General features: G+C 36.4%; 1 protein-coding gene across 4 annotated transcripts in view; it reads right to left on the reverse strand.

Annotated features, from left to right (window-relative positions):
• WNK3 (WNK lysine deficient protein kinase 3) overlaps positions 1-18,738 on the reverse strand; it is a 130,763-nt gene that overhangs the window by 72,876 nt on the left and 39,149 nt on the right. For all 4 annotated transcript variants that reach the window (XM_028092887.2, XM_088029000.1, XM_028092886.1 and 1 more), the window contains exons 8-9: positions 18,340-18,533; positions 18,091-18,240 (exon numbers count right to left, since the gene is read on the reverse strand). In XM_028092887.2, coding sequence (XP_027948688.1) covers positions 18,091-18,240; positions 18,340-18,533 — 344 coding nt within the window. The remainder of the gene's footprint in view (positions 1-18,090; positions 18,241-18,339; positions 18,534-18,738) is intronic.

The raw sequence follows: 18,738 nt of genomic DNA on the forward strand, positions 1-18,738 counted from the left end.
ATTAACATAGTCTCAAAGTAACTCCCCACAAATTACTTAATTATAAAATAAAAAATAGTAACTTTTCAGTGGAAAACCCTGGTAGACACCACCTTAAACCAGTGATCAAAATTAGTATCACCTTTGCAATGACATGGATGGAACTAGTGTGTTATGCTAAGCGAAATAAATCAATCAGAGAAAGACACTCACATGATCTCGCTGATATGTGGAATTTAAGAAACAAAACAGAGGATCACAGGGGAAGAGAGGAAAAAAATAAAACAAGACAAAATCAGAGAACAAGACAAACCCTAAGAGACTCTTAAGCATAGGAAACAATAGATCACAGGGTGGCTGGAGGGGAGAGGGGTAGGGAGATGGGGTAACTGGGTGATGGACATTAAGGAGGGCATGTGATGTAAAGAGCACTGGGTATTATATAAGACTGATGAATCACTGACCTCTACCTCTGAAACTAATATTATATGCTCATTGGATTTAAATAAAAATTAATTAAAAATATTAATATTACCAGTAATAAGATAATGGATAGCATGTGCCTCCTGATATAATGCACTGAAAAGGACCCAACATCACCTTTACAGTATTCCTGTCACAAATGCATAACCTGAATCTAATCATGTGGAAACATCAGGCCAATCCATTTTGAATACTAATCTACAAAATAACTGGCCTATACTCATCAAAATCATCAAGGTCATGAAAGACAAAGAAAGGCTAAAACAATTGCTCCAGATTAGAAGAAACTATTAAAGGAGCATGACAATAAAATGAAAACAGTTATCCTAGATTGCATCCTGAACCAGAATTTTTTTTCTCTGCTATTATGAAAAGGAGTCACATATTTAGAAGAAATCTTCTTTGGAGAACAGTTAAAGATGAAGAATCTGAAAGAATTCTGGAACACTCATTAAACATCCCACTCAGTACAGCTAGCTACAAAAGATCTCACTGCTACTGCAGACATTCAGGAGATGTGAGGTGAGACAATGTTAACCTAGAAGTTACAAAGTTTACACACTTTAATTGAGGAAGCCCAAATCAGCTGCCAATGTTAATCAATCACACTTTCATTTTAAATATAAAGCAACACCCCCAAAAAATGACTAAACATGGGAGGAGATTTAGCAACCATAAAATTAATAATATGTATTCTAACCCAAAGGAATGACTCAGGAACATGAAAATAAGCAAATTAATGGAAAGAACTCAATTGTACATCAGTGGGAAAAAGGAAAGATGAATGAACTAGAGTTACATATATGAGCATGGATGAATCATAAACAATATTTTTTTTAAAAAATGTGAAAGAATGTATATGCTAGTATACTATTTACATGAAGTTTTAAATCTTGCAAAAAAAAATACAGGTATCCAGGGAACAGCAAATGTGCTAATAATTTTTTATTTCTTTTTTTTATTTTATTTATTTATTTTTTTTTAAAGATTTTATTTATTTATTTGAGAGACAGAATGGGAGATAGAGAGCATGAAAGGGAAGAGGGTCAGAGGGAGAAGCAGACTCCCTGCTGAGCAGGGAGCCCGATATGGGACTCGATCCCAGGACCGTGGGATCATGACCTGAGCCGAAGGCAGTCGCTTAACCAACTGAGCCACCCAGGCGCCCATAATTTTTTATTTCTTAAGTTGAGTAATAGGTATATGGGAATTCCTTGTGTTATTCTTGATATCCTTGCATATATCACAAGGATTTCATTGTAAATACTTTAAGTCAAGAATATAGGTTAATTAATGAAATATTTCAGCAACAGTCAATCCTATTCTACAAGAGGTTCATATACATTCCAATTATGTAATCCTTAATATAAAAGAATGTGCCTGCTTTCATTTATTTTTTTAAAGATTTTATTTATTTGAGGGGTACCTGAGTGGCTCAGTTGTTAAGCCTCTGCCTTTGGCTCAGGTCATGATCTCAGGGTCCTGAGATTGAGCCCTGCATCGGGCTCCCTGCTCCCTGCCCTGTGGGAAGCCTGCTTCTCCCACTCCGGCTCCCTCTGCTTGTGTGTTCCCTCTCTTGCTGTGTCTCTCTCTGTCAAATAAATAAATAAAATCTTTAAAAAAAAGATTTTATTTGTTTGAGAGAGAGCACAAGTGGGAGTGGGGAAGGGGAGAGGGCGAAGGAGAAGCAGACTCCCCACTGAGCAGGGAGTTTGACACAGGGCTCAATCCCAGGACCCTGAGATCATGACCTGAGCCGAAGGCAGCTTTTTTTTTTTTAAAGATTTTATTTTTTATTATTTATTTGTCAGAGAGAAAGAGAAAGAGAGAGAGAGAGAAAGAGCAAGCACAAGCAGGGGAAGCGGAAGGCAGAGAGAGAAGCAGGCTCCCTGCTGAGCAAGGAGCGCAATTCAGGACTCGATCCCAGGACCCTGGGATCATGACCTGAGCCGAAGGCAAATGATTAACCGACTGAGCCACCCAGGCATCCCTCGAAGGCAGATGCTTAATCAAGTGAGCCACCCAGGCATCCCTTGAAGGCAGATGCTTAACTGGCTGAGCCACCCAGGAGCCCCAGAATGTGCCTGCTTTTAAAAAGAAAAAACAAACTATTTTTGATAGTCTTATCAGTTCAGATCAGGTTTGCCACCAAATGAATTTTGGCAACAAATATGGCAAAATCCTTTCAGTATCCAAAAACTTTTAGAATTAAGACATTAGGACCTATAATAAGAAATGGAGAAGTCTACAATTGTAGTAGGATACTTCAACACATTTTTTCCCAGAAAGTAAAAGAATAACTGGACAAAAAAAAGGATATAGAGAATTTGAATATTATAATTAAGAAGCATGATGTAATAAATATAGAGAAAACTTGGAATGCTCCTCCCAGAATGGAAAATATATATCTCAAGCAGATAAAGCGAAAAAAAAATCAAATTCCAGAAAGTAAAAAGCATGGTCTGACTACAATGCCATAAATATAGAAATTAACAATAAAAATTATCCAATTCAAAATTAACAATCATTTAAAACAAGTTTTATCTAAGAGGAAATCAAAGCAAAATTTTTAAAACTTCTTACAAATAAAGTCACTAAAACACTGGAATAGTGGTATAAGAATAAAGATCAAAGAAACAAAAGAGAGAGTTGAGAAATGAGTAATTTCAGATATGATAAAGATACCATTTCAGATCAGTGTGGAAATGATAGACTATGTGTGTTGGGACAAATGTCTATTCATTTTGAAAAAAAAAAAAAACAACACAACTAGATCTTTACTTCAGATAGTCCACAAAAAAAAAAAAATCAAAATCCCAGTGGAATATAGAGCTAAATGAAGAAAAAATTTTAAAGTATTAGAAGAAAATATAGAAAATTTTATGCTTATGAGCCTTCCTAAGCAAGATACAATAAAAAAGCAAAAAAAAAGTGAATAGATTTGATCTTATAATTAAAAAAAAGCTTCTGTGTGACAAAGGACACTATAAGCAAATTAGGGACGCACTAGAAGAAAGTAATTGCAATATATTTAACCAAGAATTAGTATCAGAACATATAAAGAAACCAAAGAGAAAAAGTAGAAGCTCTCAATAGACAAATGGGCAAAGAATATGAATGACATTTACAAAGAAAAAAATGAATATGCAATAAACAAATGAAGAAGTAAACAGACTAAGGTATAGCCATATCCAAGGGAATACTATTCAACAATAAAAAATAAGCAAGTGATACATGTAACAAGTTGAATGGATCTCAAGTCAATTTCAAAAGGTTATACATTGTATAGTTCCATTGATACATTATTTTCCAAAGGACAAAATGATCATGAGGGGGAACACAGTAGTGATTGCCAGGGGTTAGAGGTGGAAGAGGGTGTGACTATTAATGGATAGCTCAAAGGAGTTTTTTTGAGTGATGGAACTGTTCTGCATCCTGATTGTGGTGATTGCTATACAAATCTATACATGAAATAAATTTATAGAACTACAGATACACACAAAATAAGTGAGTGCATGTGATAACTGATAAAATCCAAATAAGGTTTTTAGTTTAATTAATAGTATCATACACTATTTCCTGGTTTTGATGATTGCACTATGATTAAATAAGATGTTAATATTGGGGAAAGCAAAGATATAGAAAAATGTCAGACTAAAATCTCCCATGAATTTCAGATTCAAAAATCCTCAACAAAATATTAGTAAATTAAATCCAACAATGTATACAATGTATACAAAGAATTACATATTATGACTAAATGGATTTATTCCAAGGAGGCAATGATGTTTCAACATTTGAAATCAATGTAATCCACAATACCAATAGTTGAAAAAAATCATAAAATTACATTAATTAACACAGAAAAGGCAAATTTTCTCAGTAAGTCGGGAATAGCCAATAGGCACTACCTCAACTTGATAAAGAACATGTATGAAAAATCTATAGCTTACAACACTCATAATAGTGAAAGACTTAATGTTTTCCTCTAATCTTGGGGAACAAGGTAAGGACGTTCATTCCCACCACTCTTATTATTCAACACAATATTCAAAATTCTAACCAGGACAATAAAAGGAAAATAAGAACTAAATGGCATACAGAGTAGAAAGGAAGAGATTATACTGTCTCCATTTTGGAGATTACATGATTGTCTACATAAAAAAAAAAAAAAATCCCAAGGATTCTACCCAAAAAACTCTCCTAGAACTAATTAAGCTCAGCAAAGTCATAGGACACAAGACGCACGCGCGCGCACACACACACACACCCCACACACACACCAATTGCATTTCTATGTACTAACAATGAACATGTGGAAACTGAAATAAAAGCAATACCATTTATAATCTTTCCAAAGAAAATTAAGTACTTAATTAAATACTGTTAACAAAAGATGTTCAGGATATGTACACTGAAAATTACAAAATGCTAATGAAAGCAATCAAAGAAGACTTAAATATATGGGGAGACATTACATTCATGCACTGGGAGACTCAATATAGTAAAGATGTCAATTTTCCCCACATTTACATATAGGATTAATGCAATTACTATCAAAATCCTGGCAAGATTTGCTGTAGATATAGACAAGATTCTAAAATTTACATGGAAAGTCAGACATCCTATAATAGGTAAAATAATCTTTAAAAAAGAACTAAATTGAATTTAAATAATTAAAAAAAGAAGACAGTGGGAGAAAACACTTTACTCAATGTTAAGTCTTTCTATAGAACTACAGTAATCAAGATCTACATAATTAACAGAGAAACAGAGACATAAATGAATTAAACAGAATAGAGAACCCAGAAAAAGACCCACACAAGAGTGCCTGGTTGGCTCAGTCAGTTAAGTGTCTGCCTTTGGCTCAGGTCATGATCCCAGGGTCCTGGGATCAAGTTCCATGTCAGGCTCCCTGCTCAGAGGGGAGCCTGCTTCCCCTCCTCCCTTTGCCCCTCCCCCTGCTCCTTCTCTCGTTTACTCTCTCTCAAATAAATAAATTCTTTAAAAAACCAAAAAGACCCACCAAATATGCCCAACTGATTTTTGACAAAGGCATAAAAAGCAATTCAATGGAAAAAGGACAGTCTTTTCAACAAATGATACTAGAGCAACTAAATATCTACAGGTAGAAAAAAAGAAAGAAAAAGAAAAACCCTGAATATTAACCTCACACCTTACACAAAAATCAACAAAATAACATAGACCACCTAGATCATAAGTGAAAACCATAAACTGAAAAACAAGAGAAAATCTGTAGGATCTAAGGCTAGGCAAAGAGTTAGATTTCACATCAAAGACACAATCAATACCAAAGAAATTAAAAAATGGGACCTCATCAAAATTTAAATTTGTTCTCTTAATTTCTTGAAAAACGTTTATGTTTATATAAAGCAAAAATTATAAGATTGCACTGTGTGGTTTATGATATATGTAGATATAATATAACATAATAGATAGATAATAATATAACATTATAGCTTAAAGCCTAGAGGGAATAAATGGTTACATGGTTCTTATATTTTACATAATATAATATTGAAGCCATGTAGAAACTGAAGAATTAAGAATGTAAAATAAAATCCCTTGAGCAACCACAAAAAAAAAAAAAAACCCCACTGAAAAGGAACATGAGAAACTTTTGGGGGTTTGGGAAATGTTCAATATCTTGACTATAGCACATATCTGTCAAGTCACTGAATTGTGTGCTATAAAAAGATATGCAGTTTATTGTTCATAAATTATACCTGTATAAAGTTGTTTAAAAATGGAAAGATCGGGGCGCCTAGGTGGCTCAGTCATTAAGTGTCTGCCTTCGGCTCAGGTCATGATCTCAGGGTCCTGGGATCAAGTCCCGCATCGGGCTCCCTGCTCAGCAGAGAGCCTGCTTCTCCCTCTCCCACTCCCCCTGCTTGTGTTCGCTCTCTCACTGTCTCTCTCTCTGTCAAATAAATAAATAAAATCTTTAAAGAAAAAAATGGAAGGATCCATAGCTAACATCATACTTAATGGTGAAAGACTCAAAAGCTTTCCCACTAAGATCAGGAACCATACAAGGATGTCCTCTTTCACTACTTCTGTTCAACAAGGCACCGGAAGTTCTAGAAAGAGCAATTAGAAAGAAAAAAAATAAAGGGCATCCAAATTAGGAAGGAAAAATTATGACTATCTTTATTCTTAGATGTCATGATCTCATATACAGAAAATCCTGAAGAATCCACACACAGAAAAAATATTAGAATAAACTTATTTAGCAAAGTTAGAGTATAAGAGCAACACACAAAAATCAGTTGTATTTCTATACATTAGCAATGAATAATCCAAAAAGGAAATTAAGAAAATTCCATTTATAACAACACAAAAAAGAATGCTTAGGAATAAACTTAAGGAAATGTAATACATGTATGTTGAAAACTATAAAATGTTGCTGAAAGAAATTAAAGAATGCTTAATTTAATGAAAAGACACCCCATATTCATGGATTGGAAGACTTACTATTATTAAAAAACAATAATACTGAAGGCAACATTCAGAGTTAACACAATTTTTATAAGCTTTAGTAAGCTGATTCTAGAATCATATGCAGGGGATCCAGAAGAGCCAAAATTGTCCCGAAGAAAGAAAACAAAGTTGGAGGAATCATATTTTTATGGCCAACTGATTTTCAACAAGTGTGACAAGTCAACAGGGAAAGAAGAGTCTTTCAACAAATGACGCTAGGAAATTTAATATCCACATAAAAAAATAAAATTGGACCCATACCTCAAACTATATACAAAAATTAACTCAAAATGGATCAAAGACCTAATTTAAGAGCTAAAATTTAAAACTTTTAGAAGACAAACATAGCAGAAAGTCTATTGGAGTAGGCAATAGTTTCTTAGGTAAAACATCAAAGGCACAAAGCAACCAAAGAAAACAGATAAATTGGACTTTATCAAATTAAAAAATTTTAAGCTGCAAAGGACACTGAATGGGAGAAAATATTGGCAAATCACAAATCTGATAAGGATGTAGCATCCAAAATATATGTGAAGAACACTTACAACTCAACAATGAAAAGACAAAAACTTAATTAAAAAATGAGCCAAGGACCTGAATAGATTATTTCTCCTAAGAAAAAAAAGGAAGATATGCAAAGGGTCTATAAGCATAGGAAAAGATTCTCAACATCATTAGCCTTTAGGGAAATGCAAATCAAAACCACAATGAAATACCACTTCACACCCATTAGGACGCTACAATCAAAAAGACAAGTAACAAGTGTTGGTAAAGATGTGAAGAAATTGAAATCCTTATACCTTGCTGGTAGGAATGTAAAACCATACAGCTGCTTTGGAAAACTTGTCAGTTTCTCAAAAAGTTAAACATGGAGTTACCATATGGCCCAGGATTTCACTCCTGGGTATCTAACCAGAGAAATGAACGTTCATACAGTAACTTTATACAAGTGTTCATAGCAGCATTATTCACTACAACAAAAAGTGGAAACAACTCAAATGTCTATCAACTGATAAATGCATAAACAAAATATATCTATACAATGGAATATTATTTGGTTAGAAGAAGGAATGAAGTACTGATGCATGCTACCCCATGGATGAACCCTGAAAACATTATCATAAGTGAAAGAAGCCAGACACACAAGGACATATATTGTATAGTTCTATTTATGTGCAATGCCTAGAATAAGCAACTAAATAGACAGAAAGTAGATAAGTGAATGGCAGGGGCAGGGGAAGGTGGGGTAGAGAATAAAGAATGACTGCTAATAGATATGGAGTTTCTTTTTTGGGTGATAAAAATGTTCTGGAATTAGTGGTGATGATTACACAACCTTGTGAATATACTCAAAATCATTGAATTGTATACTTTAAAAGGGTGAATTTTATGGTGTATGAATTATATCTGAATGAAAAAATGCCTGGATAAAATTGATAGAAATTGTTAAAACACAGAAAGAATATTTAGCTGAAAAGACAATAGAAAAATTAAAACTGGATTCTAAAAAAATTTTTTTTACCCAAAGAAGGCTGGCCATGAGGAATAAAAAAAAAAAAAAAACAGAGGGGTAAAGTGAAAAAAGAGTAAAATGGTATATGTAAATTTAGTCATATTAGTCATATGTCATCATATCACCAGACACAGAAAAAGCATTTGACAAAATTCAACATACACTCAAGATAAAATATTTTTAGTGAATTGGGAATAAAGGGAAATCCTTCATCTGATAAAGGCCATCTAGAAAATCCTACAGCTAACAGCATACTTAATGGTGAAATATTGAGCACTTTCTCCCTTACATCAGGAACAAGGCAAAATGTCTAGTATCTTCTTTGCTATTTAACATTGTACTAGAGATCGAGGCCTGGAATTGCAAAGAACCTAGAATATCCAAAGAAATCTTGAAAAAGCAAAATGAAGTAGAAAGACTTGTACTACCTAACTTCAAAATATATTATAAATCCAATGGGAAAAGGAAATCTTTTCAATAAATGAAGCTTAAACAATGGATATTCATATGGGGGACAAAAAAGAACTTTGACCTCCTACTTCACACCACTCATAAAAATTAATTTAAGATAGACCATAGACCTGAACATATAACATAAAAGCATAAAAGAGGAGAGTATTTTTGTAACTTGGGTGTCAGCAAAGGTTTCTGAGGCCACAGAAACAATAACCACGACAGAAAATTTTGATGAATTAGATTTCATCAAGATTAAATACTGTTTCATCAAATGAAGTCATTACAAAAATTAATGGGCAATCCACAGATTGGAGGAAATATCTATAGAACATGTATTTGCTAAAGGACTAGTATTACCCAGCATATATAAGAACTCCTAACAAGTCAAAAATGACAAGGCAAAACTACAACAGGCAAAATAAAATGGGCAAATGCCTTGAACAGATGCTTCATAAAGAAAAATACACAAAGGCCAGTAAATACATGAAAAGGTGCTCAACAACACAGTCATCAGGGAAATGCAAATTGAAACCACAAGATACCACTACACACCCATCAGAATATCTAAAATTAGTGTTGGTGAGGGTGTGGCACTCTCATATATTGTTGGTGTTAGTGTAAGTTAGTGCAACCAATTTGGAAAACTGGCAATTTCTTAAAAAGTAAACAAATATCTATCCCAAGGCCTAGTGATTCTACTCCTAGGTATTATCCAGGAGAAATAAAAACATATGTTAACAAAAAGACTTATACAAGAATATTCATCGTAGTTTCATTCCTAATAAACCAAAACTAGAAACCACTCAGGTATTCATGAATAGTAAAATGGATAAACAGATTTGGTATATTCATACAATAGAATATTGCTCTGCAGTAAAAAAAAAAAAATTATTGATACACACAACATGGATCAATCTCAAAAACACACTGAGAGAAGCCTTATACAAGAGTATACATCGTATGATTCCAATTATATGAAGATCTAGAACAGGATAAACTAGTTAAAGTGAAAAAACTCAACAGCAGTCGACTCTGGTGGGATGTGGGAGCTACCAACTGGGGAACGGCACAGGGAACTTGCCGCAGTAATGGCAGTATTCTGTACTGAGTGGGCAAGCTACAGACTGCAGGCCAAAGCTGGTGCACCATCTATTTTTGTGAATAAAGTTGTACTGGAACACAGCCGTGTCCATTTTTTTTCATATTGCCTATGGCCATTTTCATGTAATAGCAAAACTGAGTGGCTGCAAGAGACTATATAGCCTACAAAGCCTAAAATAGTTACTACCTAGACCTTTACAGAAAATGTTTGCCAACACCTCATCTATATTTTGATAATGGCTTGGGCAACACAAGTGTAAGCCTCTGTCAATTCTCACTGAACTATAATCTATGCATTTTATTGCATATAAATTTAAACTAAAAAAATTACTGAGTTCTAGCCAACGATATGAATGCTGAAGTATTTTATGAAATATACTGATGTCAACTTCAATTTTGAGATGTGCCAGAAAAATGAGATGGATTGATAAATGAATAAAGGGATGGATATGTGATTGAGCAAATACAGCAAAAGTTAACTGTAGATTCTAGTTGGTAGGTATATGGGTGTTTACAATTTTTCAACTTTTCCATATTTCTGAAATTTTTCTTAATAAATATCGGGGAATTTTTTTTTAATTAGGTAAGGAAAGTATCCAACACATGCCCACAGAAATGAATATTCCAACCCAAAATACCTTGTAAAGAACTTTATTCTAAAGAAATAAATCCCAGAATAGCATGCTTTGTCCGAAGAAACTTCAACTGCAAAGATCTTTATTAATCCTTGATCATCCCTGTTAGGAGTCAGTTTGCACACACTGGAATTCATTATAATTTATGCCCTTGATGAAGAGAGAATTTTATAAAACACACAGTACTTAAGATAATAGCTTTTGGAAAAGTAATATACCACCACTAGAAAACTCTTATAGTATAGCACACCTCTTATCTAAGGACATCAAAGCATTTTATTAGCCAAACTCAATCAATTCAGAGTCTTTAGAGTTATCTAAAGCGAATAAAAGAGAGGGAAAAAAAGAATAAACTGGATCGTCAATTCCTTCCTATAATTAATTCAATCAATCCCGAGTTAACTAAATCTCAATGAAGTTATCATGCCCTTTTTCTCCAATTCTGGCAGGGAGGATGCTATCTTACAAAGAGGCTGGATAGTGTAATGATTGAGGGCAAAGCCTCCGCAGCCAGGTAGTCTGGGTTCAAATCCTGACCCTCCTGTAACCTGTCTGAACCTCAGTTTCCTTACCTGTAAAATAGGGGTAATGATAGCTACTATTCATACAGTTGTTATGAGAATAGTACATGTAAAACCAGTAAGACAGTATTTGGCACCTAGGAATCACTTAATAGTGTTATTATCATCTCGTAAAGGCAAATGCTTTATTACTAATGTAGAATAAGACAATCACAGGCTCCTAACATTTCACCACTAACAGCAATACTGGCCTCCTTGCTGTTCTTCAAACAGGCCAGACACTCTCCTTCCTCGGGGACTTTGTGATGGTTATTCCCTCTGCCTGAAATATGCACTGTGGGCTGCCTCACCTCCTTCAAATGTTTGCTTGAATGTCACCTTTTCAATGAGGCCTACCCTGATCACCACCTTATTTGAAATTATAACCCACTTTCCTCCTTACCCTGCTCCACATTTCCCCCAATCTCCTGGGACCATACTATAAATTTACTTTCTATTAAGGTTATTGATAGTCTCCCCCCATTAAGAAACAAAAGTCAATGACAGAAGGGACTTTTGTGTTTTATTCACTGATATATTTTTTTTTGTTATCAAAAACCATCATCTGGTTTAACCCCTCCAACTTTACAGATGAGGAAACTCCAAAGAGACCTGAGTCAAGGCCACACACTGAATAAGGAAGGAAAAGACCCCAAAATAGGGACTAGGACTCCCTGTCCAATGCTATTTCTACCTAGCTCACTATCTCCCTGACCCTTGAACATTATAGAAAAATCACAATCGTCTAGATTTTCCCCCAGGAGGATTTACCTTCGGAATTTTTTGGCTTTGCAAATGCTGTTGCGTCTGTGACATAGAAATGCTCTGAAAGACAGTGGAAGCCTGTACCAGAATACTAAATGTTGACAGATGAACAGAAGAAGACGGCTGATTTGAAAGAGCTATCCCAGAGCTTTGATAGAGGGTCTGCTGTTGTCATCGTTTCTGCTGACCCAAAAACAAGTGTGAGCCAGAGGATGGCTACCACTGTGGCTGGACAGACTGCTGCTGAATGCATGTTGGCCGGTCCTGCACTAGGGCTCTCTTCAGGGGAAAGGTCTGACTGCTGTCTAATGCCTGAAGCACTTGAGGCTGCTCTAAAAGCTGTTACATATTGTTGTTCCATTGCCACTGGTTGCAACGGTTCTTGCAAAGGTTCTTGCAAATCTGTACTGTGTTTATAATGGCCTTTGACATACCTGGTAATGGCTGAACCTGGTTAGGTGCCTGTGAAGGAGGTAACCGCTGCTGGAAAGCAGCATGGTGGCTACCCAGACTGCTGCTGATTTATGGGACCTTCTTGAATAGACAACTGATGGCTTTTCTGTGCTTGTCTATAAGATGAATGAGTCGTCCATCTGCTGATGCTGAATGAAAGCTGAATGAGAAACCTGGCTTGGTGTTAGATGTGATTGCAAAAGCTGTGTAGAAAAGTGTGGGGGCTGGATCCGGGTCTGTGAGGAAGCCTATTGAATGAAGGACATCTGTGCAGGGTGTTGAAGCTGTCCTTCCACAGCCCTCTGAGATGTAATGCTAATTGACTGGGCTTCTAGCTGCTGGTGTCTAAAATGGACATCTGCTTGTGATGGAGCTGCTGAGTGCCGGACATAAATAAAGGCTTCATAAAATGTGTCTGTGTTTCTAAGGGTGATGTTAAAAATGGCTTTTGTTCCAACTTTGAAGAATTGCTACCTTAGGGTGGTGTTAAATAGGCTTGTTGGTCAGAAGTCTGTACTATAAAGGTGGTACTGGGTGTAATTTCTGATCCGAAGAGTTTGTAATATGTACGTGCTTGCTATCAGGAGAGCTTACTGTATATACTTACTGGGTTATGAAGGTTGCCTGTTCAGTTGTCTGGATGGTGTAAACAGTTTGTGCTGAATAATGGGCATGCTTAAGAGGCAGTAGCTGGTAAGCAAACTGTTCTATAGATGGCACAGAGTAAGCTCTTTGGATCTTATATGCTGGCTGGTCTGGAAAAGGTGATGAAACCGGAGGCTGTACTGGAAAACCAGGCTGCCCTTGGCCTGGGGCCAAATAAGTGGGTTGTACCACAGGTGGGACTGGAGAAGAAGTCTGCATAGAATGGGTTGACTATGATCCTGGTGGTTGCACAGTGTAAAGAGAATACTGTGGGGCTGGCAGTAAATAAACAGGCTGTGCTGGAGCCTGGATTGGGTAAGTTAGCTGTGATGGGTAAGAAGCTTGTTCCTGGGGACAACGGCAGCTGCCCAGGAGCCTTCAGTGGGAAGGATGGCAGTTCTGCAGGTGGTCCCGGATAAGCATGTTCAACAGAATAAGATGGCTATTCCAGGGACTGAATCACACTTTCAGTACCACCCTTTGGCTGCTGCTCACTTGCATGAGCTTCAGACACTCGTAGAATACAATCCTGCTGAAACTTTTTGTAGTGATGCCATAATCTTAAGGTTGTAAAATTAATGGCTGCTGCTACATAGAGGCTTGGGAACAAGGTTTCTTCAAATGCACAGTCTGGCTTTGTGGCACTAAAGAACCTAGAGCTATAGATTCCTGATGTGGTACTGGATATGGGTGGGGTACTGAATGTATCTTTTGTGAAGGCTGATTGGCCCCCGAATGCCCCCCAGTGGAATTAGAAGGGAACTGAGCTGTACCAGCAACATTCTGTGCACTGATCAGGTATTGGGCAGAATGACTTGACAAAACTTGAGGACAATAAACCAGTAAGAAACCAGAAGTCTGATTAGCATCTGGTGATACAGTCAATGCCTGCTTTCCATTTCTAGGGCCAGACTCAAGTTGAAGACCAACTGTTAGATGCTCGGAAGTCATCTGTGAAGCAGGCAATGTCTGAGGAGAAACTGCAGAAAGACTGGTTGTGGAACTCCAATAACTGGCAAGTCTAAAATCATAGATTAGGCTGAAGTTTGTCCATCTACTCCAAGGTCAGCTGCAGTTCCTGGTTCTTGGTGCAAAGAAAATTCAAATTATAAATGCATATACCATGCCAATTTTAATGGGCCTGTCCCAGACAGAATGACAGATAAAATAATGCTATGTTCTAAAAATTTGAGCAAGTTATTAAAAAGGTGCTGGGTATAGTTTTAGTACTACAAAAATCCTTAATACCATGAGTAAATGCTAGTTGAATACATTAAGGGATTGAGACCAGTCCCAGTAATATACTGCTCATGGCTTCTCATTTATTTCACTTGCCACATAACTCATTCAAACCCTGGCAGAGATTCAGAGTAACCGAATCTAACACTTTCACACACCAGAAACTGGAAGTTCCAAGAAAAAGCTCAAAAGAATTTCAATATCATAGCTAAAATGAACACAGAAGCTCTCTAAAGAGGAGAGCAGAGAGTTGGCTGAATAAATATAGGTTGGTTGCAGTAATTCGTAGAACTTGAACTACCACATTCATAAGAAGACACCAATGGTCAAAGTGCTTGCTTATGTGGCTTCTATATGTGCTGAAAAAGTCTAAAAAACAGCATGTGAGGGGCGCCTGGGTGGCTCAGTTGGTTAAGCAACTGCCTTCAGCTCAGGTCATGATCCTGGAGTCCCAGGATCAAGTCCCACATCGGGCTCCCTGCTCAGCAGGGAGTCTGCTTCTCCTTCTGACCCTCCCCTCTCTCATGCTCTATCTCATTCTCTCTCTCAAATAAATAAATAAAATCTTTAAAAAGAACAGCATGTGATATACAGATGTATATATAAACAAAATTATGTATGTATACATAGGGGGAAAAAAGACAAATCTAGTGGCTTTACCCATAAATGTAAACAATAAGATGTTTCTAGCTGGAGAAATAACAGGTGATTTTCACTGTCTATTTTATAATTTCATAGGCTTTATTTTTAAATAGGTAAATAACACTCATAATAATTTTTAAAACTTAAAATTTGAAAACACATTTTAAAATACACATATCTGCATACTTATGTGGTTGAATCTAAGTTAATTTAAGTGTCCATTCAATACACTTTGCATTAAAATCTTAGGAAGAAACAAATCAAACCACAACAAGAGCTCAATTATGAATATGTATCATGTTACCTATAAACAACAGCCAAATACCAGGCTACTGTCAACTCCATCAGATTAAATTACCCCAGCAGATTTTGAATGTATCTGACATTTGTCAAGTTATGTGTATGCCTTCCCCTATAAGACTGTGAACTCCTTGAAGATAAGAACCATATTTTATTTTATCTTACATCCACAGAAATGGTAGTCATTAAAAATTATTGATGAGCTGTGACTTACTATATACCAATCTCTTAAAAGAAACAGATGTGCCAGCCGCTAACTGAATCATATACAGAGAATGTTCAGACCATCTCATTCCCAAAGAAATAAGGCACATGTAGGGGAGGATGAGGTTGAGAAAAGAAAATGCAGTGATGGCAAAGAAAAGCTGAACCATGTGTCCAGGCCTCATAACCTTGGGAACCAGAATATAGTCTTAATATATGAACTCTCATAAAGACTGTTTACTCCTTCCTTGTCAGAAATGAATAATGCTGACCTTTAGAGTCAAAAAGACAAAAACATTTATTTCTCCTATAGAAATGAACACGAATCAAAAAAAGCCAAGATCCAATAGAATCAGTATCCAAAAAAAAAAGAATTTCTATAATTCAACACCAAAACATACAAATAATCCTATTTAAAAATGGGCAGAAGACATGAACAGATATTTCTCCAAAGAAGACATCCAGATGGCCAACAGACACATGAAAAGATGATCAACATCACTCATCATTAGGGAAATGCAAATCAAAACCACAATGAGCTATCACCTCACACCTGTCAGAATGGCTAAAACCCAAACCACAAGAAACAAGTATTGGTGAGCACATGGAGAAAAAGGAACCCGCTTGGGAATCCCCCGGTGGGGATGCAAACTGGTGCAGCCACTTCCATTACTGGGTACTCCCCCCAAAGAATACAAAAACACTAATTCAAAAAGATATATGCACCCTGATGTTTATAGCAACACTAATTACAACAGCCAAATTATGGAAGTAACCCAAATGTCCATTGATAGACGAATGGATAAAGATGTGGGGTGTGGGAGTGTGCATGTGTATGTGCGTGCATGCGTGTCTGTATATATATGTGTGTGTGTATATATATATAGTTTATATATATATAGTATTGTGTATACATATATAATGGAATATTATTTAGCCATAAAAAAGAATGAAATCTTGCCATTTGGAACAACATGGAGGGATCTAGAGGGTATAATACTAGGTGAAATAAGTCAGTCAAAGAAAGACATACCATATGATTTCACTCATATGTGGAATTTAAGAAACAAAACAAAGAAAAAAAGAGACAAAACAAAAAAACAGACTCTTAACTATAGAGAACAAACCAATGGTTACCAGAAGGGGGGGGATGGGTGAAACAGTTGATTGGGATTAAGAGTATACTTACCTTGATGAACACTGAGTAATGTATAGTATTGTTGAATCACTACACCTTCACTACACCTGAAACCTATTAGAACGCTATATGTTAACTACACAGGAATTTAAATTTTTCAAAAAGCCAAGAATTTTTTTAAAAAGCCAAAAGGTTTTTTATTAATCTTTTTTTTATGTTCAGTCAGCCAGTGTATAGTACCTCATTAGTTTTTGATGTTGTGTTCAAGGATTCATTAGTTGTGTATAACACCCAGTTCTCATCACAACAACACATGCCCTCCTCAATACCCATCACCAAGCTACCCCATCCCCCCACACCCCCTCCCCTCCAGCAACCCTGTTTATTTCCCGGAGTCCATAGTCTCTCATGGTTCCTCTCCTTCTCTGATTTCTCCCCCTTCAGTTTTCCCTCCCTTCCCCTATGGTCCTCTGTGCCAATCCTTATGTTCCACATATGAGTGAAACCATATGATAATTGTCTCTTTCTGCTTGACTTATTCCACTTAGTATGATCCCTTCAAGTTCTATGCATGTCAGTGCAAATGGTGGTTATTCATCCTTTCTGATGGCTGAGTAATATTCCATTGTACGTATGGACCACATCTTCTTTATCCATTCATCTGTTGAAGGGCATCTCGGCTCCTTCCACAGTTTGGCTATTGTGGACATTGCTGCTATGAACATTGGGGTGCAGGTGGCCCTTCTTTTCCCTACATCTGTATCTTTGGGGTAAATACCTAGTAGTACAATTGCTGAGTCATAGGGTAGCTCTATTTTTAACATCTTAAGGAACCTCCATAAATTTAGATGAAAGTCCTAAAAACTAAATAAAATATTATTTTATTTTATCATTTCTAATTAACTATGAAAGAAATCCCTCCAGGGGTGCCTGGGTGGCTCAGTCACTTAAGCGTCTGCCTTCAGCTCAGGTCATGATCCCAGGGTCCTGGGATTGAGACCCACATCGGGCTCCCTGCTCATGGGGAAGTCTGCTTCTCCCTCTCCCTCTGCCCTGCCCGCCCCCCGCCAAGCTCGTGTGCACTCTCTCTCTCTCTCTCAAATAAATAAATAAAATCTGGGAAAAAAAGAAAGAAATCCCTCCACATTCACACTGGGCTAGAAAAATCTAATACAAAGAACAAATCATCATCACCAAGAGCAAGAGATCTGAGTCCTAAATAAGTTTGTTTATCCATCTATGGAGTTCTCACTTTCTTTTCCAATTATACAAGCAGTGTCTCAAGATTCTAGTTTCACAATGTTAGGCACATACTCAAGAACATCTTTGGTGAAGGAAAGCATAAACAACTTTTGGCTTTCAGTGTGTTTTATACAAACTATAACGAAATTATGAAAGAGAGCCTTTGCCTGTCAGAAAATCTAGGCAGTGTTCAATATGTTTAACTGAATACAGAGTCTCTAAAATATATCTTACCTTTATCTGTGAGACTTTCTGGACAGTTAATGGGGAAACTTGGGGTTGTGAGACAATCGGAGGTCCAAGGACATGTACAGGCAAAACAGTGGACTGACCTTGAACCAAAGGCAAAATGTGGGGCTGAGTCAGCTTTGGCTGCTGTTGCAACTGTTAAATAAGAAAAAAAATATATATTAAAGATAAACTCTCCCATTTACAGTAAATATATATGGATTATATATTTAAAATTATAACAGTTCACCTCACCCCTGAAATCTGCTGGTAATGTCCTACCAGCTGCTGGGATGGATAAATCATCCCTGGAACATTTATTTCAGCCTGTGGGATGTTGGAAACCACTTGAGAGCCCATCATCTGGTCTGAGGAATAGGCCATACTGGGCTGACTTGAAGTATCTGAGTGTATAGCAGATCCAACTCCTGCCTCGGACAAATTGTCACCTACGACAAAGAAAATAAGCAACAGGTAGAAGGAAAAACTTGAAACACAAGGTCCAAATGGCATAGAAAATAAGTGTTTTCTATGTTTTTTTTTTTACTCTGACAACCTGAGACAACTTGAAATAAAACATGTACATTACACAGTTAACCAAAAAACATTATGTAAACTCTCCATGCTGAAACTGTGGTACAACTAAAATTTTCT

Source organism: Eumetopias jubatus, unplaced genomic scaffold (assembly GCF_037043125.1).
Source record: "Eumetopias jubatus isolate StellerSeaLion01/CBP00866 unplaced genomic scaffold, mEumJub1_p1.0 scaffold_11, whole genome shotgun sequence".
In the NCBI taxonomy this organism is placed as follows: Eukaryota; Metazoa; Chordata; class Mammalia; order Carnivora; family Otariidae; genus Eumetopias; species Eumetopias jubatus.